Below are 25,085 nucleotides of genomic sequence, written 5' to 3'. Positions count from 1 at the left end.
GGTGATGAGAGGAGGCTGGAAGAGGTTGAGGATGGAGAGGAGGAGAGCTGGGAGGGGAGCAGGGATGCAGGTGGGGGGAGGGGTGGGGGACGGGAGATGCCGCAGGCCTCCATTTCCTTTGTCCTGGGAGGCTGACCTGGGGGTTTCGGGATGCAGCCAGGCAAAGCTGGCCCGGGCGTGGTGGAGGAGGTGTTCACAGCCAGAGTCTGGGGCCTGAGAGCGTTGGTCCGCTGGCTGGAGGTGAGGTGGGTCTGGCCGTGCCCTGGGCTCAGGCGTCCAAGGGACAGAGGGGGCCAGCAAGGAGGCTGGGCGAGTCAGAAGTCCCAGAGGCGGTGGAGGGATGGGGCCGGGATCCTGGCCCCAGAGGGGAAGGAGGGGGAACGGGAAGGGGCTGCGGCGGGACTGGTGCCTGGGGAGGTTGGGAGGCTGGCCACGGTCGCGGCCGCACAGGTGTCAGGTAGTGCTCGGCACTACCTGGGTGACCTCAGCGAGAGTTCAGACGGCCTCCGGTCCGTGCTGTGACTCAGAGCTTGCCCGCGTGGCACCGCGGCTTGCTTTCTTCCCCGCGGCAGCGCCACCTCTGTGTGGGCCAGAGGTCTGCAGGTCAGCGGAGGTCGCGAGAACGCCTCACACCGCCCCCCCCCCCGCCCTCGCCATAGCTTCCAGCCTGTCTGTCTGTCTGAGTCCACACCCTGTGCCCTCATTTGCCCGGGTGCCTTGCAGGTTGCGGTCTGAGAGCGGGAGCCTGAGGCCAAGGTTTCGGTGGAGCCATCGTGGGAAATGGCACGTTGGGGTGTGCCCTGGGGAGGGGGGAGATGAGGGCAGTGTAGAGGGGTGGGGGGGGAAGTGTTCTCCCCCAGCTCGCTTAGCCCCTCCCATCATCCCACCTCTCCTGATAATGGGGTTTGCACCATCTCTCTGCACAGCTGGAGAAACTGAGGTAATGCAGGTCAGGAGGCTTGCCCGGGGGGGGGGGGGGTGCGCCCAGGAAGTCATCACATGATTAGTAATAGCCACCTTTGAACCCTGGGGTCGAATGGGGGGCCTATGAGATCACTGCAGGCAGAGTCTGGGGGTCCGGGCTGCCCCAAGAGGCTGACAGCTTCAAGAATAAACAGTCAAATCCACCCCACCCCCACTCCCATGTCCATCTAGGGCAGGACCGGGCTAGAAGCCTCAGGCTCCAGGTTCTGTCAAGGGTCACTCAGCCTGGCTCAGGGCAATGGTGGTGGTGGTGGAGGTGGAGGTGGCCGGAGAGGTGACATATTGAGAGGCATCTGGAATCAGGATGAACCTCAGCATTGTGCCTGAGCTTGGCTGAAGGCAGGCTCAGAGATGGAGTGGGGCAGGGGCAAAGAATAATTCAGCCTGGAGCTCCGGGTGTCTTGGAGGTGCTCACAGGGAGGGGTTGGCAGGAGAAACTGAAGTGACATGTTTGAGCAGAGAGGGCTGCTCCTGGCCATGGACAGGTGCTGAAAAGACCGAGGGGACCAGGCGGGGCACCCTGTTGGGAGAGGCTCAGTGGTGGGTTCCGGGATGTACCGGGAGGGGAGGGGAGTCAAAGAGGATGGGGGTGAGGGAAAGGTGGAGAGCCAGGAATGGTCTGGAGCAGGGAGGGAGAGACGGGGTCAGTGCTGGACGGTATAAACATTGCTCCTCTGTACCTGAGATGGGATGGAGGGGGTGGCACTGGTGGCCCAGGAAGGGAAGAGGACCCTGAGGGACTTGAGTGACAAGTGGGGGACTGAGAGGCAGGACGACCCTGGAGCAATCCTAGCGGACGAGTGCTGGGACTCAGAGAGCCAAGGCAGACCCTGCTGGAGCGGGGGTGAAGTGGGCGGAAGCTGGGGAGGGGACAGGAGGAGCTCCCTCACCCCTCCCACGCCTGGAACTAGTAGTGTCGGCGGCAGGGTACCGGAAGGGCCTCTCGATGCTCCCTCACCTTACCTCACCTTACCGACAAGACATTAAAGAGAAATACCAACAGTAACACCGCTTTATTTGAGGCTTAAAGACGGGACGGAGCGGGGTGAGGTTTGGGGCGGTGGGGCCCATTTTCTGGGAGATGAGAGGATGGGGCGGGGAATGTCACTGGGGCTGATTCTTCGGAGGAGAAGCCGAGTTCAGACCGTTAGATTTTCCCAGCGAAAGTCCCGTCCTTGATCTGCTCTTTCCAGCGCTGCACCTGGGGGTGGGGAAGAGGGGAGTGGGCGCCGTCCTAACTCAGCCGACCCATCCACCCTCGCCCGGCCCGTCCGTGCGGCCCTCTGTCCGCTCACCCAGCTGATGGGGCACAGCGAGTGGTACACGCGGAAGTAGTACTCGCAGGGCTGTGTGCTCTTCCCGCGGCGGTTCATGGTCTTCATGCAGCGATGGTAGTCTGCCGAAGGGGGCGGGGCGGGGCGAGCAGGTGGGTAGTCCCGCCCCCACGGGAGGCCCCGCCCCCGCCGGGCCGGCACTCTCCCCGCCCGCCCCTCGTAGCCACGCCCTCCGAGAGGGCCAGCCCCGCCTCCTTCCCTCAAGGCCCCGCCTATCTTCTCTTCCCTCCCTTCCAGGACTCTGTCACACGCCTCCAAGATCGGCCCCGCCCCTTCCGAGATTCAATCCCAGCCCAACCTGGAGGGCCCCGCTCCGCCCTCCAAGGCCCCGCCCACCTCCCATAACCCCGACCCCTTCACGACTCGGACCTTCCTCTTCCAGGCAAGGCTCCGCTCCTCCCTCGACCCCCGCCTTCCACGGAACGATCCCGCCCCCGTTAAATAAGGCCCCGCCCCTACCTGGTAGGCCCCTGCCCCCTCCGAGATTCAGTCCCAGCCCAACCTGGAGGCCCCGCTCCTCCATCGCCCCGCCCCTCCAGGAACGATTCCGGCCCCTCTAAATAACGCCACGCCCCCTTCAAAGAGGCCCCGCCCCTCCGACCGTCGCCGGCTCCGTCTCCACCCCAACGGTCTCCGCGTCCTCGTGCGGGGCGCGCCCCTCCCCGCCTCGCACCTTCTCTCACCCGCCGCCCCTGACCTGGCCCGCGAGGTCTTACCCAGGAAGTTCTGGTAGCAGTTGCGGGTCTGGTTCTGGTTGGGGAAGCGCGGGTCGAAAGGCGGCGTTGGCCATTTCCCCTTGCAGGGCTTTGGGCACTCAGCACCCAGCATCGGCGAAGGCGGCGCTGTGGGGAGGAGTGGGTTCCGTGGGGCCGACCAGCGCCCCTCGCTCCGCCCGGCTCCTGACGCTCGCCCCGAAGCCCAGCCCCCGTTCCCACCTGTCCGGCGCTCAGCAGACGTCGGCTGGTCGCTGGGTCAGCTGTGCCTGTGGTTCCGTCGGGGGTGGCCCTTGCTGCGGAGTCTCGGGGGTCCCAGCCCAGAAAGCACTACCCCTCGGGCCCGATTGGCTGGGCCCCCCGGAGCCCCAGCCAATGGGAGCCGCTGCGCTGCAGGAAGCGTTGCAGGACGCCAGGCTAGGGTCGGTGCGGACGACCCCCGCCTCCGCCGCCCGCCGCCCCCTCTCGGGGCCGACGCGAGCACACAGGCAGCAGGCGCTACTCACTCAGGCCGAGTCTCAGACTCGGGCTTTTAATCTCTGCGAAGCTGGGGCACCACGCGGGCTCTCCCGGGCCTCGGCTCCCGCCCCGTCCCGTCCCCTATATAAACGTATAGATAGCTCTGGTCTCTACCCGACAAGAAGCACCCCGCCCCCGCCCGGCCTTTTCAGCACCCTGCTTCTTACAGTAGAGGCGCACAGCACCTGGGGGCCTGTGAGGAAGAGGAAAGAGCCAGGGTAAGGGACGGGCTCCTGGACGCCAGGGCCAGGTGTCAGGCGTCAGGCGGACCTACAGGGCTCAGGGGCTACCTGGCCCCGGTAGGCTCCTCTGGACACTGGCGACTGAAGTTGAGTCCCTCGCATCCCACTATTGAGACTGCTGCGAGTGCGGCCTGCTGGAGAGAGAGAGAGAGAAACAAAGCTAGAGAGGGCTTGGGGGACCCGCGGGGAGAGAGCAGTGAGTGCCGATGGGGGGCGTTCCTGCTCCAGGGCTTGGTAAGCCTGACCTGGAACCCACGTTTCCTCCAAGGTCCCTCCTAGGTTTCCCTCTCTCCTGCCTCCTCTATATCAAGCCTGACTCTGGATCCTTCACCCCAGCATCCAAATGCACTAACAAACATCTCCTTTTTCTCAAGAAGTCCTCTCATGTCCCACATCCCAAACCAGCTTCCTCTTCAGGTTCCTCCTTCCCTTCCAGCGAATTTCTTGGAAGGAGCCGGTGAGCCCCTCCTCTCCCATTCCCCTTTACGTGTGTGTGTGTGTGTGTGTGTGTGTAACTACTGGGGGAATACGCAACCTGCAAAAATGACCATTGTAATGATTTGAAAGTGTGCAACTTAGTGGCATTAAATTGCACTCATGACGTGCAAGCACATAGTTTCCAGGACCTTCTCATCACCCCAGAAGGAAACCTCGAATCCTTGAGGCAGTTGCTCCCCACCCCTCCCATCCCTTGCAGCTCCCGGCAGGCAGCCACCAATCTGTTTCCTGTCTCTTGGGATTTGCCTCATCTGGACGTTTCATGCAAACCACATCGTACACAACGTGGCCTTGTGTGTCTGGCTCCTTTCACTCAGCCACGTTTTCAGGAGTTGCAGCTCACTGATCCTGCCCCGTGCTCGCCTGAGCCTGCCCCATTCAGGTCCTCCCTCTTCCCCTCCTTGCTGTTAAATCCAGAGGTTCTGTCTGCCCCCCGACCCCCCGTCTTCCTTCACCTGCTTGCAGCATTCGACACGGCTGCTCCCATGATGTTCCTGGTCATTTTCTTCACTTGGTGGGTTCAGGATGCTTTTCCATGCTCACCCTCTCTGACCGTGTTTCCCCTTTCCCTGAACACAGTGGACCCTGTCTCCGCCTGCCCTCGCTCCCTGGTGACCTCCCAGGCTTATAGCTTGCAGAAGCTGTCCACGTGCGGGTGAGTCTCCACATCATTCTAGACTTGTGTCCAGCAGCTTACCCCACATCCTCACCTGACATCTCAGAGGTGAGATGTCCAGGACGGAATTCCCAGTCTTCTCCCTGACACCTGCTGCACCCACAGCCTCCGCTGCCACACCTTCTGGGTCCCAAACCTCAAGGTCACCCTCGGTGCCGTATCAAACATGCACAGCCCATGAGCTGGCCCATGGGTTCAACCATCAGAGCATCTGCAGAGCCCCACTCCTCCATACTCCTGTCCCCGCCCCTCTGGTCCAAGCCACCATCACCTTGTGCCTCCGTCACCATGGGAACGGCCTGGCCCACTCCTCTCCTGGTGTCCCCCCGTCCACCTCCACCTCTCCACCCTTCAGCCAGGGAGCATCCTTTCTAATATACGTAAGTTCCAGCCATCCTGCTCAAAACCCTCCAGGGCCACTCAGCAGCGAACCCGCACCACTTCAGGTGGCCTGCAAGGCCCTGCGTAACCGCGATTCCCACTCCGGGCCGTCCCGGAGCTCCATGTCAGCCCAGCACATCACGTGCTCTCCTGCCTCAGGGACTTTACCGCGGCTGTTCTTTCTGAAGGGAACGGATTTCCCCAGGTATCCGCACAGCTTCCTCACCTCCCTCCTTGAGATCTTCACACAGATGACACCAGATCACCGAGGCCCTCCTGGACCAACTCAACCCGGTCCCGGAACCTGCCTACCCCCACACCTAATTCTCCCTACCCTGCGGTGTGCCCAGAGCCCTCCCGCCTTCTACCATACAATACGGTTGATATGGATTCTGTTGTCAGAGTTGCCAACCTCAGCACTACTGCGATCTTGTGGGGCACCATCCCTTACACTGTGGGACGTTGAGGGGCATCCCTGGGCTCCACCCCAAAGATGCCAGGAGCAACCCCCTCCCCGAATTGCTCAGTGCCACGTCCCTAGTGCATAGAATGATGCCTGGTGCCTGGTCGACACTCACTCTATGCTGAGAGCCCAGAGGGAAGTTAGGAAAGAGGGAGTGAGCCCCCTGCCTCCTTGTGGACACCAGGCAGAGAGGATCATGACCACCGCCAAATACCTGGGCGAAGGAGCAAAGGCGCCCAGCTCGTCCTTTATCTTCGCCACCTTGGAGGCCTCATCCTCCATACTCTCGATTTCCAAGAGGGTGGGCAGGAGGATCTCCAGGTTCGACCCCACTGTGGCCACAGGGCCCTGGTCTGGCCCCCTCTCAGGCTCTTGAGACACTCTCCTGGGCTGCTGGGAGACCCTGGCCTCCATCTTTGAGATGGGGGTCAGCGAGGTGGGCGACTCGGGTATGTCCTCCCATCTCGTGGAGGGCAGAGGGATGGGAGTCTGAGAGGCAACATTCATCTTGGGGCTGCTGGCCGCACGCCTGGGGCGAGAGGACACGTTGGAAGGTCCCTTTGAGTCCTGGGGCATCTCCTCCACCCTGACCCCCAACTGCGGCTGCTCCCTGACCCCCACCAGCGTCTCCTCCAGCATGGACAAATGGGTGGGGCTGAGGAGTACTCTGCCCATCGTGGACAAGTCACACCCCTGCGAAGTTGAGAGCCAGGAGGGCAGGTCGACCAGACCTGACCTCAAGGTGGGGTCCTTGGAGCCGGCGATGATCATCAGCTTGGCAAGGGTGAGCCCTTCCACGGAGAAGGGCCTGGTCTGCTCCTGGGGGGCTTCTTGGATGGCCAGTTTCTTGGTCTTGACCCACTTCTTCTGCTGCCCCACCTCCTTGGATTTGAAGCCTGGCATGTCCAGAGCAATCTCCTCCTTCATCGTATGGACCCTGTCCTCCAGCTTGCCCTTGCCCTTCAAGCCGTTCACGGTGATCTCCTGGGCCCTGCGGATCAGGACTTCCTCTGACTTCTTCTCGGTGGTGGTGAAAGGCACCTCCACAGTTGTTTTCTGAGTTCTCGTGTCTACCACGTTCTTCTCCTTGGTGCCCATTAACTTCACTGGCTCTGGCTTCTCTTCAGGCTTCCTCTTCTCAAGCATATCCCCTCCGTGGCTTCTGGAGGGCACCATGCTGACGCTGTCAGGGCCCAGTGTCATGCGGTGTTGGGTGGGTGAGGTCAGACCCTTCTGGGAAGGGGCAGGTAGGAACACAGATTTCCTGTTGGGAGCAGGGTGGGAAACAGCCTTTGGGGAAACACCAAATGTTCCTGGGGCCCTCTGAGATGGCGCAACCATGACTGGGGCCTTCTGGGGGATGGCTGGTGCATGACGGGGTTTCTGAGATGGGCCAGGCACAGCTGAGGCCTTTCGGGGAATGGTTGGTACATGAGGGGGCTTCTGAAATGGGGCCTTTTTGGAAGCAGGAGAATAAGCTGTGGCCTTCTGGGAGGGGCCGGGTGCAGCGGACATCTGCAGTGGAGCAGGCATGGCTGAGACCCTCTTGGACTGGTCAAGGATGAATGGAGCCTTATGACGGGCAGTGGGCACAGCTAGGGGCTTCCAGGTGGGTGGCAGAGGCCTGGCCTTCTCGTTGAAACTGGGGAAGTTGGGAGTGTAGTCGGCCGGGCAGATGGAGCAGCTGGACATGGTGCTGGTCTCAGGGTCCATCAGGTTGTCCACGTGCTGCTGCCACGCGCACATATCCAGGTGGTCGCATGTGCCCAGAAGGGGCGTTTCAGGGCTGTGCTCCGAGATACAGTGTAAAGGGGTCTCCAGTAAGCCTGCCAGGCACGTGCCGCCCACAGAGTCAGAGCAACCCTGTGGGTGGGGGACGCAAGGGGAGCGGTGGTCAGGCTGCTGGAGACACCCAGACGCCGGCCACGGCCCCTCAGCCCTCAGACCCAGAGGTCCAGGCCCCCGGCCCCTCCTCCCTCAGACCCCGAGGTCCAGGCCCCCTGCCCCTCCTGCGCTGTCTCAAGCATCGCCCCAGCCCTGGATATACAACTGCCTTGGGAGAAGACTCCATGTGGTCTGTTGTGTTGGAAATGATGCTGAAGATGGTCCGAATGGTGATGCTGGGCTTCTCTGGGGGGTTGGGGGAGGGGATGCAGGGAGAAAACAGTCTAAGCCCTCTGCAGAAAGGTCAGAATTTCGGGGGTCCATTCATGGAGGAGGGTGTGTGCTCACCAGAAACTTGGATTTCAGTCTTCGGTCTGCCAGAGGGATCGGGTTGGGGCCTGCAGGGGAAATTTGGTGTGAGTCTGGCAGCTTCTGCACCGAGACCCACCCCCGGCCCCCTTGCCCTGCTGGGCGGTGAGGCCCCACGCCTACTTCTTTTCCGTGGATTTCTTCCTGGCATCCACGTGCTCCAGCTGGGACCACACGAGAGGCAGAGAGTCGCCCACGGCCTGAGACTTGAATTTTCGCTTGAGGGTCTGGCGGTGTGTATGTAGTGGGGGGGTGGGGTGGTCAGGAGGTGCAGCCCCTCAACCCCTCATGCCCCACCCTGCTCTCCCCGACCCCCCGCCTCCCCAGGCCCAGCGGCCCACTCACCTTGGCCTTCTGTCTCTGAGCTGTCAGAATCTTGTAAGGAAAGGTGGGCTCGGCGGTCGTGACTGGAAAGAGACAGGGACCCGTCAGGTCAAGGACCCAGGGATGGTGGGCGGAGGCCCGGAGGAGACTCAAGGAGGGGCTCAGCCAGGGGATAGGGGAAAAGAGGGACTTGCTGGGGCTCCGTCCACACGTGGCAGAGGAGCTGAGATTGGGGGATGGGCCTAGTGGACACCCCAGCCAGCTCACCTGAATGTCTGTGGCGGGACGGGACCTGTGGAAGGGGAGGGAGGGCAGTCAGGAAGGGGGTCTCCTCCTGGTGTCCATATCTCTCCTACCTCCACAGTCCAGACCCCCAGCCCCTCCTCCCTCAGACCTGGGGGTCCAGACCCCCAGCCCCCTTCCCAGGGCTCCTATACTTTCACGGCGTTTGGTCCTGACTCCCTCTGGAATGCAGAACCAAAGCTGCCCCCAGGGGTCTGTGGGGGTCAGGGCCGCACCTGGAGGCGCCAGGTGGAGGCAGGAGGCCCTAGGTGGGAGAGGCCCGTGGGGGGTGTGTGCAGGGTCCTAGGGGCCCAGGAAGTGGCGGGCTGCTGGAGCCGGCTGATCAGGCGTATCCAGCGGTCGAACAGGAAGCCGACCTCGCTGTCGGGGGCGTCCAGCTCCAGGTAGTAGTAGCGGCCTGTGACCAGGCGCAGCTTCAGGCGCCAGGCGGACAGGTCGTGGACGTAGAGGTGGGCCAGGTCCAGCGGGATCATCCTGGGAGGGGGACACGGCGGCGGTAGCGCGCGCGCCGCCGGGCGCTCGGGGGCCGGCGGCGATAGAGGGCGCCCCCCGGCGCGGGGCACGCGGGCGTGGGTGGAGGCACCTGGTGAGGACGAGGTTGGAGCACTCCCTGTCCTCGGGGGGCTGGGCCATCAGCAGCATGTCCGGCAGCACCAAGCCTGGCAGGGAGGCGGCCACGCCCATCGTCACTCGGTTGGTCCTGTGGTGCACGTACACCGGGGCCCCTCGATTGGTCACCTGGGGGGTCCAGGGAGAGGGGCTGGGACCAGTCGGGTCTCTACGCTCCTCTGGCTCCCCCACAGCGGGCCTCCCACCCCCATCACGCCTTCCAGCTGCCTCTTGCCCGCCGAATCCGCCAGTCCGAACCGGGGATCTCCCGCCCCTCTTGCCCCTCTTCCGCCTGCCCGCGGGGCGCAGAGAGCCGGGGACCTGGATGAAGTTACTCTCGAACATGGGCAGCGGGCGGAGGGGCAAGTGCTCCCCCTGCTGGAGGGTCTTTTGCAGCTCGCCCAGAGTGGGGACCCACTGCGGGGGGCCCCGGAGTGGCTCCGGACGCCTCCTGTTCCGGAGCCGGTTCATGGCGGCTGCAGAAAGAACGGGTCACCCGGGGGCGCGGAGGCAGGGACCCGGCACCCCGGCGCCTGGCTGCCCCGGCCCCCGCCCCAGCCCACTGGGCCCAGCCTCTCGGACTTCAGCGGCTCCAGCGGGTGGAGCTTCCCCAGGGCTCGGGCATGGCCCTGCAGGGGTGGTCCGCGCCCGCCTGGGGGAGGAGCCTTCCTCGGAGGGGCTTTGTGACCTCATGGACCACAGGTGCGGTGCTTCCCGGGAACTCCTTAGGGACAGTGGGCTCCCTTTTCCTCCTCCTGGGACCCTGCCTCGGAGTCCCAAAGGCTGGGGTGGGTGAATCAGAATACCCCCTGCAGACCCAAACTAGACAACCCAGGGCCCTGGGAGGGTCCCTCTGGGAGGCTATAAATGGATAATTAAATCCAAGGGTTTCTGACTCTTAAAGAGGGGGAGGCTTCAGTTACAGTCCCCACTTGCCAATGACCCTTCTCCCTGCTGCCAGGGGCCTCAGTTTCCCTGTATCTAACTTGTGTCTGTGGTAGTGGTTGCCATATGTGGTTACAACGAACTTGTACTGGCCCAGTGCTGTACATTCGGACATCAGGTTTGGATTGAGCCAGACTGGGCAGAGTCAAACTGACTCTCCCTAGCTGTGTGGCCTTAAACGACAGGATTCCCCAGGAGCCTGTTCCCTCCTCTGTAAAATGAGGGGGGTGGGTCCCAGGGAGTGCCAGGAATCTTGTAAAGGAAAGCCCACACTTAGGGCCTGGCCCACAGCAGGCCTGCAATGAATGGTCATTCTTGTCCCTTTCTGAGGTCTTTTGGGGAGGGTGGGTGCTGCTCCTCTGTTATTCTAAATATAGTGTTTATTTTCTTTTTTTAATGTGTCATGCAAAATACGTGGTCATTGTAAAAGTTCTGGAAAATACAGAGAAGCACAAATAATGAAAGTCACCAGCAACTCCACCCCCACCTTCTACCTGAGCTGGCCATTGCCAACATTTTGGCTTATTTCCTTCTAGGGTTTTAAAATAATCCGTATATCTATCTCTATCTAGCTCTGTGTGTGCATAAACACACACACAATGGGAATCACACAGTGGCTTGTAGCCCGCTCCTCCTATGCCAAAGGCAGGCTCTGTTAACATCTCTCTTCGCGGCTGGCGTGTTCTGTCACATAGATAGGCACTATAATTTATATAACCATCCCCTACTATTGGGCACCTAGGCTGTTTTCAATTTGCTGTTGTAAACACTGCCATAAAGGACAGCCTTGAACTTGCAACTTTGCCCTGTACTAGTAAACTTCTGGAATCTTCCATTAAATATTTATTGAGTGTCTATGAAGTGCTGGCCACCAGGTGAGGCTCAGCAGCACTAAGAACTCATGGTCTCTGGGGGTGACCCAGAGAGTAGATGGTCCCCCCCCCAGGGACCCCAGCATCGAGCCCCCAGCCCCCAGAGAAATCACCTCTAAGTGGATGTGTATGACGAATTTAATTCCCCCTTCTCCATCTCACAAAGGTTTCTCACATTTTTGTACAAAAACCCAGGCCTCCTTTCCCCCTCCCTGCCCACCCCAACATAAAAAGTTAATAGTTTAATAAATAATAATATGCTCCTGCCCAGGCCCAGAGGGGTGGGGGTCAGGGAAACCCTGTGGCCAGACTTCTTAGAGACCCACGAATCTGGGAGCCAAGTTCCTTCCTCCTCAGGGACCCTGGAGTGCACCTGCCTCCCACCACCCCTGTTAAATAAATAAGTATAAATAAGGCACAGATGCCCCTCTGCCCAGGTCTCCGGGGGACGGATCCTGGAGGGATCGTCTCTAACTAGGAGAGAATGGAGTCGGGGGAGGGGGGGATCCTCTGACTGCCAAACTCCATCCCGAAATAAATAAATAAATAAGATCTGGCTTTGAACGGCGCCGGTGGCTCTGGGCGGAGGGTCACAGCCGAGTTTTCAGCAGCAGCAGGCCCCGCACGGCCCAGTCGAGCGTCAGCTGCAGCCCCCCCAGTATGGCGTGGGCTGCCCGGATGCCCCCCCAGGCTGAGGCCGGGGGCGCAAGGGGGGGTGCCGGAGGGTCTGGGGGCGCCTGGGGCAGGGCCAGGCGGGACATCTGTCAGGAGAGGACAAAGGGTTAGCGTCAGGCCAGGGGTGCAGTAGGGTGTCTGAGTAAGGGCTTGAGGGTTGTTTGAGGCCTATGCTGAACCAGGGTTGGAGGACCAGGGGCCTATTTCCACAGCGTCTTGGGGCTGGAAGCTGGGGTGTCGGGGGAGAGTCCTGCAGGATGCTGAGTTCAGAAATTTGAGGATGGGGTTCCAGAGTCAAGTTCAGGGGGCTGGGGTGGGTCTGTAAGGTCAGGGCTGGGATCCTGGGGCTAAGGTCTTAGATGTGGGATCTCTGGGATCAGGCTCAGATACTCAAGGGTGAGGGCTGGGGCCTCCAGGCTGGGGTCTCAGAGCTGAGAATCGGAGTCTGAGTTCCAGGGCCTTTGGGCTGATGTCCAGGAACTGGGGACTGAAGTCTTACCACCTCAGGGTCTTGGGTCTGGGGTTTAGAAAGTCAGGGTCTTGGGGTCTTAAGGGGTCACAACCTAGGTCTGAGCTCTTGGGGACTCAGGGCTCAAGGTCTGGGGTCTTCTCATTGGAGACTTCAGGATCTAGGTCCTTGGGGTTCTTGGGGTCAGGATCTAGATCCTTGCAGAGCAAGGGTCTCCAGGCTGGTTTTGAGTCAGAGCTCATCCTTATAGGGTCTGAGGTCTTAAGGCGTCAGGATCTTAGGGCCAGGGTGTGTGTGGGGAGGGGGGGCGGTCTCAGGGTCTGGAGATTCAGAATTTCCTGGGCTTGGGGTCTGGAATCTTCCTGTCTTGGGGCCAACGTCTCCAGGTCTTGGGATGAGGGTTTGGACTCTCAAATCTTAGGACATCAGGGTGGGAGACTCAGAGTAACAAGATCATGGGGTCCGAGTCTCCAGGTGACAGTTGAGTTTCCAGGCAGGACTTCGGAGTCCGGGGGCTCAGGGACATGGGGAGAGGGTCTCAGAGTGCCCTGGAGTCTGGGGGCTCAGGGACACGGGGAGAGGGTCTCAGAGTGCGCAGGAGTCTGGGGCCTCAGGGACACAGGGAGAGGGTCTCAGAGTGCCCTGGAGTCCGGGGGCTCAGGGCCAGGTCATCGTACCAGGAGCTGCAGCCGGCGCAGCAGCCGGTCCAGCCGGGCCTGCAGGGTGCCCAGCTCGGGCTCCAGGGTCCGCAGGGAAGGGCCTCCTGAGCGTCGCAGCCACTGCACATGCCTCAGGTAGGAGAACAGGTCTGCCCGCAGCCGCGTCAGTACTCCGGGGAGCTGGGGGCCCGGCGGGGGAGGTGGGGGCGTCAAGGAGCGCCTGGCAAGCGCCCACACCGGCCCTCAACCCCCTGCACCCGCTCCACTGGCCCACCCCCGCCCTTACCTGCAGCGCTCCCAGAGCCCCCGCACTCATGGCCAAGGTGGGGAGCGAATCCAGGCTGTGGTCTCCGTCAGCTGGGAATTTGTCTCTCTTGGGGGGAAAAGAGACCGTGAGAGGGACCCAGACCAGCTCCAGGGGGTCCTTCCTCCCCCACCACACGCTCCTGACCCCCTTTCCCCCGACTCGGCCACCCTGGTAGCCCAGAAGCCCTCTGGTCTCGGACCTGGCCCCTGCCTGTCCCCTGCAGGCTGTCCTACCAGCTGTGCGGCCAGCTGCCGAGTGTCCGCCAGGAGGGAGCGGGTCAGGAGGACAGCGCTGTCCAGCTCAGCTCGAGGGTCCGGGGAGGCCCGCGGCGGGGCGGGCGGCGGCCCCGGGGCAGCAGCTCTATCGGGCCACAGGCTCAGGGCGGCCAGGACCAGGCAGCAAACACCTGGGGAGGTGGAAAGGTCGGGGGAGAGGGTCTGGGCAGCGGCTCAGCCCCGACCGGGGGTCTGAGGGAGGAGGGGCTGGGGTGCGGGTCCTGGGTCCCCGGGCGGAGCGCCCAGGGCTCGGCGAAGGACCTGGGCGGGTTTCCCTCTCCCTCCCCGGCTCGGGCTGCCCCGCCCGTCGGAGCAGACGCGGCCCCGGGGCGGGTAGACGGGCCGGGCGTCTCCCGTCCGCCCCCGGACGCCGGAATCCGGGCCCCGGGGCGGGGCACGGTCGGGGGAGACGCACAGGCCAGGACCTGCCCCCCTCCCGGGGCTCGGGAGCCCGAGCCGGACCGAGAGCAGGGGAAAGAGACCCGGGGGAGACGGAGCCGCCGGAGGAGCCCCCGCGGGGGCCGGCCCCAGCGGGCCGCAGAGTCGGCGATGCCCCGCCGCGCACCTGGGCGGCGGGCGCGCCGAGCGCGCACGCGGCGAGCGGAGAGGGCGCCGGCGGCTAGGTGCGCTGGGGCCCCTGGCCGCCACCGCCCATCCCCCCCGCTCCGCCCACCCCGCCTGCCGGCCAATCAGCGCCCCCCGGCCCGCCCCGCTCCAGCGGCACGCCCCCGGCCCGCCCCCCGGGCCCTCCCTGCCCGCGGTCCGTCGGTCTGTCCGCGTTCGTCTGGCTCTGCTGTTTCTGTCTGCGCCCCTGCGTTTTCCTCTCTCCTCCCCTTGGCTGGGCGCGGTGGGAGGTGGGGGGTCCGCTCTGACCTCCTGGGGCCCTCTGCCTCAGTTTCTCTCCTGGAGCCTGTCGGTTGGGGTCCCCGGGTGTCTGGGGCCCCCTGACGCCCCGGGGGTCCCGGGCCCTTCGGGCTCAGCCCCTGGCGTTTGTCTGCCTGTCCGTGGGCCTCCCATCTCTGTCTCTTCGCCTGGCGCTGCCCCGTCTGGGTCTCCGCGTCCCTGACCCGGCCTTGCACCCCTCCCGCTGCCCGTCCCTTGCCTAGGCCCCCTGCGCGCCCCGAAGGTCCTACTCGCTGCGTCTCCGCCTCCCCATCGCTGCCTCGCGCTCCTCCGACGCTCTGTCTGCTCCCCACCCTTCCAGCGACGGTCCCTCCCTCCCCGTCCACCCCCCCCCAACTCCCCGCTCCAGGAACTTGAACCAACTTACTGTTCATGTCCCCACAGGGCAGGGATTCCCCAGGGCAGGGGGCAGGGGGCTGGGGGCCTTTAACCCTTCCCTGTCCGCTGCCGTGGGAGCCCTGGGGGTCAGCTGGGCCTCGGCCTGGGGAGGGGAGGCATGTGCGTGTGAGCAGAGAGGGCCGCGGCAGTGAGGGAGTGTGCACGCCTGGGGGGTTATATAGGGGGCCGAGGCGGGCGGGCGGGGGGCAGGCGGCAGGGGAGGGCAGCCTGACACATCCTGACTCACCCTCCCTGCCTGCCTTTTCCATTCAGACGGAGCCGGCTGCCTCGCAGGGCTCACGCCGCCGCCGCTCTCGGAGGAGGGCACGGAAGGAAAAGTTGGAAAAGTTGAAAAGGGAAAGGGGGGGGTGGTCGGAGAGGGGCTGGTGAGGTCATTGGCGTCCCCTCCCTCCACCTCCTCGGCCGGCCGCCGGGGCAGACACACGCTGCTGAGAACGGGGCCTGGCTGCAGGGCGTGGGGGGGGGGGGGGCGGGTGGGCCCGGGCTGGCAGAGAGATGGGGAGACGGGGAAGCTGAAGATGGGGGCTAGAGGTGCCAGCGCACAGACGCTTTTAGGAACAGAGAGAGAGGGGCCTGCAGAGACCCAGACCCAATCAAGGAGGTCCAGACACACAGAGAGATGGGCCGCAAGACAGCGATGGAGCATCTGAGATGCAGAGAGAGACACAGAGATCTCCCCAGAGAGACAGAGACAGCCAGAGAAAACCAGTGGAGAGAGGTGAGGTCCAGGAAGCGACACAAAGACAGCAGGAGAGATTTGGAGAGACCCTCCCCCCAAAAAGGAAAAGAGACAGAGACAGGTGTGTCCGAGAAAGGCAGGGCAGCAGCAAACAGAGACACAGGCAGGGTGACAGAGATGCAGCCACCCCCAGGGGCCGAGGTCCCAAGAGAGGCATCTGCTGGCAAGCGGTCAGCCATGGGGACCGATGGGGAGGGGGGCATTCTCCCAGAGACATGCTGGAACATGGAGAGAGAGGACCAGAGGCACAGACAGGGACCAGGGGCGAGAGACACCCAGCAGGTGTGGGACCTCGGACACGTGGCTTCACCGCGCTGTGCCTCAGTTGCTCTGTCTGTGAAATGGGGACCCCCCAGGCACCCTCCCCAAACGCCTGCGCAGGGAGACAGTGAGTTCACTCCTGTAAAGTCACAGTCAACTCTCAGCCGATGTGAACCATTGCCATTCTCACCACTGATGTTTTATTAACATATCCAGGGAGACAGATACAAAGATGTGGCCCCTAGGGAGATGGAGATGGGGAGACAGGGAGAGAGCTGGGGGTGGGCAGGGACAGGAAGAACACGTGCAGAGAGGCAGAGCCGAGGGGGACACGGATTCCAGGGGGCAGTGGTGCCAACACAGACACACGTAGACCGGGGAGCACCAGGGGTACGGAGCAGAGGTGGCCCCCGGGGTTCATGGCAGGACGGAGTGAGGGACCCAGACAGGAGCCCAAGCCCCCAGGAGCACCCCCCAGGATAAAGGTAGCAAAGGAGGACGGAGGAACGTGAGAAGTCAAAAGGTGACCAGGACTGTCAAAGGTTCCTGCAGAGCACCCCCCCACGCTGCCCCCAGACTGTGCTGAGCGGCTGCCAGGGGGACCCTTGGGATGCATGGTGGCTGGAGGCCTCCTCCCATCCCCCACCACTTGGGGGGCGACTGCTGAGGCCCCCGGGGAGGTGAGGTCACAGCCCCCCACGGTGGGACATGACCTCATCGCCTCAGGTGAGAGCTCCCTCTGCCTCTCTCAGTCTGCCTGGCCACCCCTGCCAGGGCCCCCCCAGGGGCCCTCCCCAGCCCCCGCAAGCGCTGGGACCCAGGCCTCTGACCACTGGGTCTCCGCCCCTCAGGGGGCCTGTTTCCGGCTGAGTCAGCGTGGGGGGCCCGAGGCTGCGTCAGTGAGGGGAGAACTGACGTAGCCCCCCCCCCAGACTGGCGGGGCCAGCCAAGGTGACTCAGGCCACCAGCCTGGGGGATGGCCTGGCCCGAGGGGGTGTGGGGGCCTGGGCCTGGGGCCAGCCTGTTGGAGGGCAGCCCCTCCACTGACAGGGGGCAGGACAGGGGAGGTGCCAGCCCCCACCCGCTGCTTCAGCCGAGGATCACAAGAATGCACCCCCAGCCTCCCCCCTCTCTCTCGGGGATCCAGACCCCCAGCCTCCACCTCCTCCTTCACGTCCAGGAGCCCAGCTCCCAGCTCCCTCCTCCTGCAGACCCAGGTGTCGTCCAGGCGTGAAACCCTCGTTTCTCGAAAGGAAGACGGAGAGAACTTGTGGGCACGCTACAATCTGGGGAGTGCAGTCCGGAGTCCGGGTATGGGTCAGCAGCCCACGCCCAGCGCCAGCCCCAGCCCCCTCCTCGGCCCCCACCTGAGGGTGTGGGAGTCATCTCCCCGCCCAGGGTAGGGGGCGGGCTGCAGGGGGCTGGTGGGTTCAGGACGGGAGGGTGGGAGTTCTCAGGACTCCTGGATCTTCCCCGAAGCTGGGGACACTCGGGCCACTTCTGCGGAGAGGCAGAGACAGACCCCAGGAAAAGACATGGTGGAGAATCACAATGACAGGAGATGACAGTGAGAAACGGAGACGGGACCACACTGAGGCACCAGAGAGAAAGAGACGCAAACAAGCAAAAAGTTGGGGCCCACAGAGAGAGGAGCTCAGGGGCTTAGAGGCAAAGACCCGGAGAGACAGAGGGGATTTGGGCGCTGAGGGGTGGTCACAGACGCGGGAGGGGGGGTGAGATGCCGCTGGGAGATGACAGGCCCCAGGGGGTCCTTGCTCATGGGCTGGCCCCCGGCTGAGGTGGAGCTGGCCGGTGTGAGGTCAGCAGGTCCGAGGCTGTGTGTGTCCGTCTGTCTGTCCCTGGGGGGTCCTGTCTGGCCTCTGGGGGGTGACGGGGCAGGCGGGCCGCAGAGGCAGCCCAAACCTGTCATTAGCGGTGAGGGCCGTGACGGTGGGCCCCCCCAGCCCCAAGCCGCGGTCCAGGGCGTGCGGCCCCGCCCCCCACCCCCTCCTTGATCCCTGAGGAATCCCGGGAATTGGGAAGTGGGTCCAGATGATGTTGACACAGGAAATGGTCAGCAGCTGCCGGGCCTCAGCTCTGCAACCCCTCTGACCCCCACCCCCGGCCCCCTGCCGAGCCCCTCTGACCTGTGTCATCTCTGACGAAGGCAACCCCAGGCCCACTCAGCACCCACCAGGATGTTTACAGGAGGTGAGGAGGCCGGGAGGCAGCCTCACAGGGCTTCTGGGGAGGGGGCTCTGGACTCCTGGTCAGCTGCCCTCAGACCTCGGCCCTGCCCCCTGCACCCTCAGACTGAGTCAGGACCCCCCGGGGCCACCTCTGTCAGACCTGAGTCAGGACCCCTGGCCCCTCCTCCTCAGACCCAGGGGTCCAGGCCCCCATCCCCTCCCCGCTCAGACCTGGGGGTCCAGGACCCCATGCCTCCTCCTCAGACCCGGGGTCCAGACCCCAGCTCCTCCCTTAGACCCAGGGATCCAGACCCCCAGCCCCTCTTCCCTCAGGAACACAGAGGTCCAGAACCCCAGCCCCTCCCCATTCAGACTCCAGATCTGGACACGAGGACAGGCCACTCCAGGGGCGATGAGCCCCATCCTCCCTGGCTGGGAGCTGAGTGCAGGCTCGGGGGAGAACTCAGGGTCAGCTCCCAACCCAGTCCCCAGGTCGGCCTCCTTCCCCACCACTGGGGAGCTGGACCAGAAGCCTGGGGACCCCAGTTGGGTGTGGTTCCCCGTTTTCGGGTGGAGAAACTGAGACACGCTAGACGGGGCTCCTTTCCTATGATCCCCTGCCCCACCAACCAGGCCTCAGAGCTCTTGGATCCTGGGGGGCCCAGCCCTCTGGTTGGTTACACATTCCCCATTGGGGGCCTGGGTGCTCTTGGGACCAGGGGGCACCTGAGCAGGAGCTGTGTGGCCTGACCCCCATTTTCCTCATCACCCTCCTAGGTCTGGTTGCTCGGGAGCCTCCCTAACAATGGGGCTCAGTGAGGTCCTCTGGGCCTCAGGCCCCCCACCCCTGGTTGCTAGGGAGGGCATCCTGGTCTGAGGAGCCTTTGGGCCCCGTGGGCCTTCCCCTCAGGCATCAGTTTACTAAGCAGAGGGAGGCCTTGGCAAGAGGACTCGGGGTGCCCACTCTTGGGGTCCCCTGGTTGGCAAAGGGGAGATGATTTAGACTCCCCCTTGCTTTGCAGCCGGGTTGCTGAGGGGACTCTTCTAACACCAGGGACCCATCCCACCCCCAAGGCCCCTTCCACCTGGTTGCTAAGGAAGCAACTCCCTAGCAACCAGGAGTGACCAGGCCAGTGTGACCCCCCTTTTTTGCTTCCCCACTGCTGAGGGGGGCTCCCTAGCAACAGAACTTAGAACTTCAGGGGTCAGGCAGGGAGGTGGGCGGGGCCAAGCCGGTTGCTGGGGTGATGGCCTTCAGGGTCCCTCCCCACAGAGGCCCCAGGAGGCTGGGGAGGCAAGATGGTGGGCTCTGGGATCCCAGCTTTGGGTCTCCTCCTGCTCATGCAGGGCTCAGCAGGTGAGGGCGCTGGCAAGAGGGTCGGAGGGCGCAGCCGGGGGCCTCCTCAGCCTCCAGTCTCGCACAGGGCTCTTTCTTTCACAGATGGGAATGGAATCCAGGGATTCTTCTACCCATGGAGTGAGCAGTGGAGGACACCCGGGGTCCCTCCAGGGACAGAGAACCCTGGGTCTGAGGAGGAGGGGCTGGGGGTCTGAGGGAGGAGGGCTGGGGTCTGGACCCCCGGGTCTGAGGGAGGAGGGCTGGGGTCTGGACCCCCGGGTCTGAGGGAGGAGGGCTGGGGTCTGGATCCCCGGGTCTGAGGGAGGAGGGCTGGGGCCTGGACTCTGGCTCTGACAGAACAGGGGCTGGGGGCCCGGCTGGAGTGGGCTCTGGGCAGGCGGCCTCGGGCCCGGCCGTGGGCTCCGTGAGGACGCTGCCCCTCGTGATGGGCCCCCAGGTTGTGAAGGAGACGTGTGGGACCGGGAGAGTTGCGGGGGCCAGGCGGCAATCGAGAACCCCAATCTCTGCCTGCGTCTCCGATGCTGCTACCGCGACGGTGTCTGCTACCACCAGCGTCCGGATGGTGCGCGGGGAGCCGGGGCCCCGGGGTGGGGGCTGGCGGCGGGGAGCCCTGGGTCTCACCGCCCCCGCTCTGCGCAGAGAACATGCGGCGGAAGCACATGTGGGCGCTGGGCTGGACGTGCGGCGGCCTCCTCTTCCTCATCACCAGCATCTGCCTGTTCTGGCGAGTGGGGCTCGGGTGCGGGAGGGCGCCCCTAACCCGGGCATGGGGGCAGGGGTACGGCGCGACTGACGGTGTCCCTTCCCTGCCAGGTGGGCCAGGCGACACGACATGCTGCGGCTGCCCTGGTTCCTGAAGGGCAAGTGCAACCTGTCCAGGACGGTCTCTTTGTTGTCCAAGGACCGGACTCCGAGCGAAAAGAAGACGCCCTCTGTCGGCAGCATCCCCCCCGCCCCGCCCACGGAGGGGACCCAGGATACCTCTGGGGGCACTGAGGGGGAGGGGACGGAAGGGGGCGAAGAAACGGAAGGGGGGGACGAAGATGATTAGGGGCGCCCCCTGGAGGGGCCCCTCAATACAGACTTAGCACAGAGATGCTCAGTCTCTTTTCTGAGAAGCATGAAGCAGAGGGCGCGGTGCTGGGAATGTGTGTGTGTGTTTTGAGGGGGTCTTGGGCTGACCGGAGGGGGGGCGCTGCGCTGTGATCACGGGGGATGCGAGGGGACAGGCGTTTGGAATGGGAGAGGCCCTGGGGTAAGTGCAGAAGATCTGAGCTGAGAGGTACTTGGGCTAATGGGCACCCTGAGTTGAGTGTAGGTCCCAGGCTGTGATTAGTGGGGGTCTAGACTGAGGGGGTGGGGATGAGTGGGGGTGGCCTCAGCTGAGACTCCAGCTGGGCTGGGGGGGCCGATTCACGGGCAGCCGAGCCCCTCATCTGTCCTTCTGCCACTGTCTGACAGTCTCTGCTGCCCACCCGCCAGCCCATGGGATCCTGCGGCCCTTGGGCCAGCAGCAGCTTGCGCCTCTTCCCACCAACGCTGGACGACTGCAGCCCTCGGCCTTGGGACGGAAACCTTCCTGGAAGCTCCTTACGGTTGAAGACTCATCCTGCCTGGCCCCCTTCCTCCCCTCTTCCTTTCTCAGGAGACAGAGCCCACACCAGCCTACCCTCCACATGTGTTTTGTGTTTTCCCCAATAAATATCTTACAGTCTTTGTCCCTCGTCTGCCTCTCCGGGCACCCCAAACTAACCGAGGACACTGGGCTGCAGGAGGTCTGGATGGGGGGTGGGTCTGGGCTTGAGATTCTGGCCTCCCTGCACCACCCCACCCTGCCTCTGGCTCCTGTTCCCCCTCCACAAGGGGGCGGCCTGGACAGCTGGGCTCCTAGGGCCCCTTCCCCTGCTCCAGCAGCATCCCTCCCCAGACAGACATGCAGTGCTGGGAGGCAGAGCCGTTTATCTGGGGCAGGAGAGATGGGAGACAGGCAGGCGTATCCTGGTGGCCAGGGGCTGCTGGGTGTGGCAGCGCATCTCCGTCGGGCGCTCACAGCTGGGGCCACTCGTTCATCTGCAGGAGGGAGGGTGGGGTTAGTGGCTGCCCGGGACCCCTGCATCCCGGGTCCACCACGCACAGCCAGGGGCCCCTTTCTCCTGCTTCGGCCCCTCACAACAGACTCATATTTGCTTATTCAGTGCTCCTCCGTTCTTCACGGCCTGCTGTGCAGCAGCAACTGCGCCTTTAACTCAGCAGACCCCAAGGGTACAGGGTGGGGGATGAGAGGCAGGCAGAGGCTGAGAGAGGGAGAGGGAGGTTGAGGGGCCCACAGGGGGACAATGATACAGAGGGACATGGGAGATGGACTGTGACAGACACAGGGACACAGAGAGGCAGAGAGAGATGACACGGGGGAGAAATGACACGGGCTGAGGCTATGCCTCTCCATGGGTTTTGGTCCCAGAGGCAGAGAGGAGCGCCTGGAGTCCCACCCACAGTCCCTCTGTTCAAGTTCCAGTTCCTGTCTTTAGGGTGCTGGAGCCACCTCACCCTGCTCGTGATAGAGTTCTGTCTTGGGACAGGCCCATTCTCCTTCTCAGAGGGGCCTAAAGTCTAATCAGCTTGGCCGCCAGTTTCTGGCAAGTGGTTCTGGCAGCAGAGGTCCACCACAGCTGGGTTAGACTTCTGGGCAAGGTAAAGTGTTTCCAGGGGGTAATGTTAACCACTGGTGGTTATTTCCGCATGGTATGTTAAATTGTGTGTCAGCTCATGCTTCGTCTATGCATACATTTGTTCATCTTCAACTGTTTCCGCATCTGAACCACAACATAGCATATGATCCGGGTGACTATTCTCGAAATTCTCTCTCTCTCACACACACAATAAGGTATATAACTAGCATCCTTCTGGTTGCAGAGGAGGAAAGTTAATTCATCACCAATAGAGAATGTCGTAGGACATGGATTTAATTCCTTTATGGAACCCCTCATTTGGGAAACTGGTTCGGTCATCCATCCATTGCTCCACTTACCTATTCACCTACCAACCAACCCTTTCATCTGTCCTCTCATCTGTCTGCCTACCCATCTGACCCAAATCCATTCAACTACCCATCCACCTAACTGTCATCAATCAGTCCCACCATACTGGGAATTCCCTGGAGGTCCAGAGGTTAGGACTCAGCACTTTCACTGCCGTGGGCCTGCATTCAGTCCCTGCTCAGGAAGTTTAAATCCGACAAGCCACACAGTGCAGCCAAAAACAAAATTCCAAATCCCCCACCATATCCATCCATCCACCCACCCATCCATCAACCCATTCATCCATCCATCCATCCATCACTCATCCATCCATCCATTCATCCACCCACCCACCCAATCATCAGCCTCTAACTTCCTGAGTTCACTCTTAGCTGGAGACACCAGAGACCCAGATCTTACCCTCTAAGGTCTCCCTCTTGGGTGTGAGAGACAGTATCAGTACACACACACACACACACACACACACACACACACCCCACATGGCAATATAAACAATAAAAGAGGGTAACTCAGACCATGAGAAGACCCAGAAAAAGGCACTGAAATCGGAGTAGGATTGTAAAAGACATCTGGTAAACTTTCTGTGCAGCGTGAAGACTACAAGTGTGCCCCTGATGAAGGTGAAGGTGCGGACAGAGGCCAACTGGTGCGAGACATCCCAACCCTGATGGACGGGGGTGGGGGGCAGGGGTGTTATCATCACTGCAGAGAAGGCAGGAGAGTGGGGGATACACACAGAATGAGTGGCTTGGATTCAACCAGAGGGCAGCAGGGAGCCACAGCAGGTCTCTGCACTCCGGAGAGTACAACAACTAGCCCCCCGGGGCAAGACGTGGTACCTTTGGGGGACCTCAGTGTCCTCCCTGGGATGTCATGGTAATATTAGTGACCTCAGAGACTGGTACACTGGGAGGACTGGATGGGAAATGAGAGCGGGTGTGCCTGAAGACTGGAGACACTGGGACCAATATCCCCAAATATCCAAGGAGCCGACAGTGACTCTCCAGCCCTCGTGGCTGAGATGTGTGTGTGTTAGTCGTTCAAGTCATGTGCCACTCTTTGCAACCCCATGGACTGTATGTAGCCCACCAGGCTCCTCTGTCCATGAATTCTCCAGGCAGGAATACTGGAGTGGGCGGCCACGCCCTTCTCCAGGGGATCTTCCTGACCCAGGGATCGAACCAAGGTCTCCTGCCCTGCAGGTACTCTTCTTCACCATTTGAGCGACCTGGAAATTCCCACGTCTGGGGACGGGCTCTCATTTGTCTCTCCCGGCCTATACCCACGCGTACTGTCTCTGGGTCTTGGTCCTCTGGTCTCTGTGCTCTTCGCTTCTCTCCCTCCCGATCTTGACCTCTATCTGTCTCTCTTCCCCGCGTGTCCCTGTCCCCTTCTCTCCACTTTCCTGTCCCTTTGACGTCTCTTCCCTCGTCCCCGCCCCGCCCCGCCTCCCCACCCCTCACCTCGGGCTCACTCGGTGCCCGCTCCCGCCGCCCCGGGCCCAGCCTCCAGCGAGGCGAGCTGCAGGCGCACGCGGCGGGAACCGGCGGCGGGCGGCGGGGGCGTGCGGGCGGCGCGGCGCGCTCCCCGGGAGCCGGGCGCGGCGCGCCGGCCGGCGGCGGAGGAAGCCGGCGCCGACCAGCGGCGGGAGAGCTTCCGCGCGAGGCGGGCGAGCGCCGAGGGCCTCAGGCCGTAGTCGCGCTCCAGCTCCTGGCGCGAGATCTCGATGTTGCCGGTGTACCAGAGGATCCAGCCGAGCAGGCTCAGGAAGACGAGCAGCGCACCCGTGTAGATAAGCAGGTCGCCGAAGTCGCGGCCGCGCACCTGCAGCTGCGCGAACACGCCGGTCAGCAGCGCCGCCATGCCCGCCACGTCCAGAGCCACGGCCAGCAGCAGCGCCATCCGACAGCGGCCCAGGCCGGACGCCAGCCCCGGCGCGCCCGCCGCCGGGGACGGTGCAGCGCTCGGCGGGGTCCCCGGCGAGGTGCACACGGCCGGCGCCGCCGCCATGGCTGGCTGGCTCTGACCCGCGGAGAGCGCGTTCCGCGTTCCGGGTGCGGTCCGGGGCGGGGTCAGGGTTCTGCGCCAGGTATGCCCAGCGCTCTCCTAGTCACCTGGGCTGGGCCGGGTGTGGAAGGGCCCGGCCCGGGGGCGCCCTGGCCCTCAGGAGCCGATGCTGGGGCCGGCTGGGCGCACAGGTTAGTGTGGCCCGAGCCCCCTGCGCCCCCAAGGAGTCTGAAGCCGCACGTGGTCCAAATTTAGGACTTTCTGATGGAGGCACCATAAGGCGCGGGGGGAGCCCTGGCAGTGTTTCTCTGCCTGCCTCCCGCGCCTCCTGGGCAGTTGCCCCCGCGGTGGGGACAGATGGGGTCAAAAAACAAGGATCAGACAAAGCCCTGGGCCCTCAGGAGGAAGCAGGGGATCGGCAGAGCGCCTTAAGGGATGGAAGTGGGCACTTATTGCCTGCCTGCCGAGGTCGCCTGTGTGGTCCAGAGAGAATGATCCCAAAGACAGAACGGTGGATCGGACTCACAGGAACTCTGTTGCCACCATCAGATTTAGAGCACTCCAATGGAAGGAGCAAGGCAAACCCCAACGTCCCTGTTTGCTCAGATTTCTCCTGGGGCCTCGGGACTGTCGGGACTCATTAGGGGCGAAGTCCAAGGACAAGGAGATGGACAAAGCCTCTGCCCTC

At 63.1% G+C, this 25,085-nt stretch overlaps 6 protein-coding genes across 10 annotated transcripts; 1 reads left to right on the top strand and 5 right to left on the bottom strand.

Annotated features, from left to right (window-relative positions):
- Positions 1–1,978: 1,978 nt before the first annotated feature.
- LOC101121036 (cytochrome c oxidase subunit 6B2) lies at positions 1,979–3,353 on the bottom strand. Of its 2 annotated transcripts, XM_027978784.3 has the most exons (4): positions 3,254–3,353; positions 3,035–3,160; positions 2,280–2,380; positions 1,979–2,185 (listed from the first exon to the last, which is right to left on the bottom strand). In XM_027978784.3, the coding sequence occupies exons 2-4, from the start codon at positions 3,144–3,146 to the stop codon at positions 2,132–2,134; spliced, it is 267 nt and encodes an 88-aa protein (XP_027834585.1). In that variant the 5' UTR covers positions 3,147–3,160; positions 3,254–3,353; the 3' UTR covers positions 1,979–2,131. The 2 variants fall into 2 exon arrangements, with proteins under 2 accessions (XP_027834585.1, XP_042088403.1); XM_042232469.2 differs by having other exon boundaries at positions 3,035–3,353.
- Positions 3,354–3,463: 110 nt separating this feature from the next.
- Positions 3,464–8,469, bottom strand: LOC121816565 (Golgi-associated RAB2 interactor protein 5B-like). Of its 2 annotated transcripts, XR_009596233.1 has the most exons (6): positions 8,409–8,469; positions 8,187–8,290; positions 8,043–8,092; positions 6,025–7,673; positions 3,841–3,926; positions 3,464–3,743 (listed from the first exon to the last, which is right to left on the bottom strand). XR_009596233.1 is itself a non-coding variant. In XM_060398179.1 (5 exons), the coding sequence occupies exons 2-5, from the start codon at positions 8,212–8,214 to the stop codon at positions 3,899–3,901; spliced, it is 1,755 nt and encodes a 584-aa protein (XP_060254162.1). In that variant the 5' UTR covers positions 8,215–8,290; positions 8,409–8,469; the 3' UTR covers positions 3,464–3,898. The 2 variants fall into 2 exon arrangements, 1 of the variants encoding a protein (XP_060254162.1); XM_060398179.1 differs by having other exon boundaries at positions 3,464–3,926.
- GARIN5B (golgi associated RAB2 interactor family member 5B) lies at positions 8,325–10,393 on the bottom strand. Its single transcript, XM_042231422.2, has 4 exons — positions 9,274–10,393; positions 8,906–9,164; positions 8,655–8,679; positions 8,325–8,470 (listed from the first exon to the last, which is right to left on the bottom strand). Exons 1-4 carry the CDS (start codon positions 9,768–9,770, stop codon positions 8,325–8,327), a joined length of 927 nt encoding a protein of 308 aa, XP_042087356.2. The 5' UTR covers positions 9,771–10,393.
- An 843-nt stretch (positions 10,394–11,236) lies between these two features.
- IL11 (interleukin 11) lies at positions 11,237–14,935 on the bottom strand. The gene is made up of 5 exons (XM_027978781.2): positions 14,772–14,935; positions 13,460–13,632; positions 13,206–13,292; positions 12,938–13,099; positions 11,237–11,877 (listed from the first exon to the last, which is right to left on the bottom strand). The coding sequence occupies exons 1-5, from the start codon at positions 14,776–14,778 to the stop codon at positions 11,707–11,709; spliced, it is 600 nt and encodes a 199-aa protein (XP_027834582.1). The 5' UTR covers positions 14,779–14,935; the 3' UTR covers positions 11,237–11,706.
- A 2,705-nt stretch (positions 14,936–17,640) lies between these two features.
- On the top strand, positions 17,641–21,068 carry TMEM190 (transmembrane protein 190). 3 transcript variants are annotated; one of them, XM_027978783.3, is made up of 5 exons: positions 17,641–18,014; positions 19,434–19,469; positions 19,789–19,914; positions 19,992–20,076; positions 20,166–21,068. In XM_027978783.3, the coding sequence occupies exons 1-5, from the start codon at positions 18,002–18,004 to the stop codon at positions 20,401–20,403; spliced, it is 498 nt and encodes a 165-aa protein (XP_027834584.1). In that variant the 5' UTR covers positions 17,641–18,001; the 3' UTR covers positions 20,404–21,068. The 3 variants fall into 3 exon arrangements, with proteins under 3 accessions (XP_027834584.1, XP_060254161.1, XP_027834583.1); XM_060398178.1 differs by having other exon boundaries at positions 19,434–19,518; XM_027978782.3 differs by lacking the exon at positions 17,641–18,014 and adding an exon at positions 19,281–19,349.
- Positions 21,069–21,294: 226 nt separating this feature from the next.
- On the bottom strand, positions 21,295–24,435 carry TMEM238 (transmembrane protein 238). Its single transcript, XM_015100117.3, has 2 exons — positions 23,854–24,435; positions 21,295–21,422 (listed from the first exon to the last, which is right to left on the bottom strand). The coding sequence occupies exon 1, from the start codon at positions 24,398–24,400 to the stop codon at positions 23,861–23,863; it is 540 nt and encodes a 179-aa protein (XP_014955603.2). The 5' UTR covers positions 24,401–24,435; the 3' UTR covers positions 21,295–21,422; positions 23,854–23,860.
- Positions 24,436–25,085: the final 650 nt, after the last annotated feature.

Source organism: Ovis aries, chromosome 14, assembly GCF_016772045.2.
Source record: "Ovis aries strain OAR_USU_Benz2616 breed Rambouillet chromosome 14, ARS-UI_Ramb_v3.0, whole genome shotgun sequence".
NCBI lineage: Eukaryota > Metazoa > Chordata > Mammalia > Artiodactyla > Bovidae > Ovis > Ovis aries.
This window is presented reverse-complemented; position numbering and strand designations above follow the sequence as displayed.

Excerpts from the sequence above, each read along its gene's own strand:
- TMEM190 (XM_027978782.3), top strand. The coding sequence starts at position 19,292 with ATGGTGGGCTCTGGGATCCCAGCTTTGGGTCTCCTCCTGCTCATGCAG. Across the intron at positions 19,915-19,991 it reads CTACCACCAGCGTCCGGATG|AGAACATGCGGCGGAAGCAC; the intron begins GTGCGCGGGGAG and ends CGCTCTGCGCAG. Across the intron at positions 20,077-20,165 it reads ACCAGCATCTGCCTGTTCTG|GTGGGCCAGGCGACACGACA; the intron begins GCGAGTGGGGCT and ends CTTCCCTGCCAG.
- TMEM238 (XM_015100117.3), bottom strand. The coding sequence starts at position 24,400 with ATGGCGGCGGCGCCGGCCGTGTGCACCTCGCCGGGGACCCCGCCGAGC.
- LOC121816565 (XM_060398179.1), bottom strand. The coding sequence starts at position 8,214 with ATGCCAGGAAGAAATCCACGGAAAAGAA. Across the intron at positions 7,674-8,042 it reads GACTGAAATCCAAGTTTCTG|GGTTGCTCTGACTCTGTGGG; the intron begins GTGAGCACACAC and ends CCCCACCCACAG. Across the intron at positions 3,927-6,024 it reads GCCTTTGCTCCTTCGCCCAG|CAGGCCGCACTCGCAGCAGT; the intron begins GTATTTGGCGGT and ends CTCTCTCTCCAG.
- GARIN5B (XM_042231422.2), bottom strand. The coding sequence starts at position 9,770 with ATGAACCGGCTCCGGAACAGGAGGCGTCCGGAGCCACTCCGGGGCCCC. Across the intron at positions 9,165-9,273 it reads TCCAACCTCGTCCTCACCAG|GATGATCCCGCTGGACCTGG; the intron begins GTGCCTCCACCC and ends TCCCCCTCCCAG. Across the intron at positions 8,680-8,905 it reads CCTCCACCTGGCGCCTCCAG|GTCCCGTCCCGCCACAGACA; the intron begins GTGCGGCCCTGA and ends CCCCTTCCACAG.
- LOC101121036 (XM_042232469.2), bottom strand. The coding sequence starts at position 3,146 with ATGCTGGGTGCTGAGTGCCCAAAGCCCTGCAAGGGGAAATGGCCAACG. Across the intron at positions 2,381-3,034 it reads CTGCTACCAGAACTTCCTGG|ACTACCATCGCTGCATGAAG; the intron begins GTAAGACCTCGC and ends CCCCTTCGGCAG. Across the intron at positions 2,186-2,279 it reads CGCTGTGCCCCATCAGCTGG|GTGCAGCGCTGGAAAGAGCA; the intron begins GTGAGCGGACAG and ends CCCCACCCCCAG.
- IL11 (XM_027978781.2), bottom strand. Across the intron at positions 13,293-13,459 it reads GGCAGCTGGCCGCACAGCTG|AGAGACAAATTCCCAGCTGA; the intron begins GTAGGACAGCCT and ends TTTCCCCCCAAG. Across the intron at positions 13,100-13,205 it reads GGGCTCTGGGAGCGCTGCAG|CTCCCCGGAGTACTGACGCG; the intron begins GTAAGGGCGGGG and ends CCGGGCCCCCAG.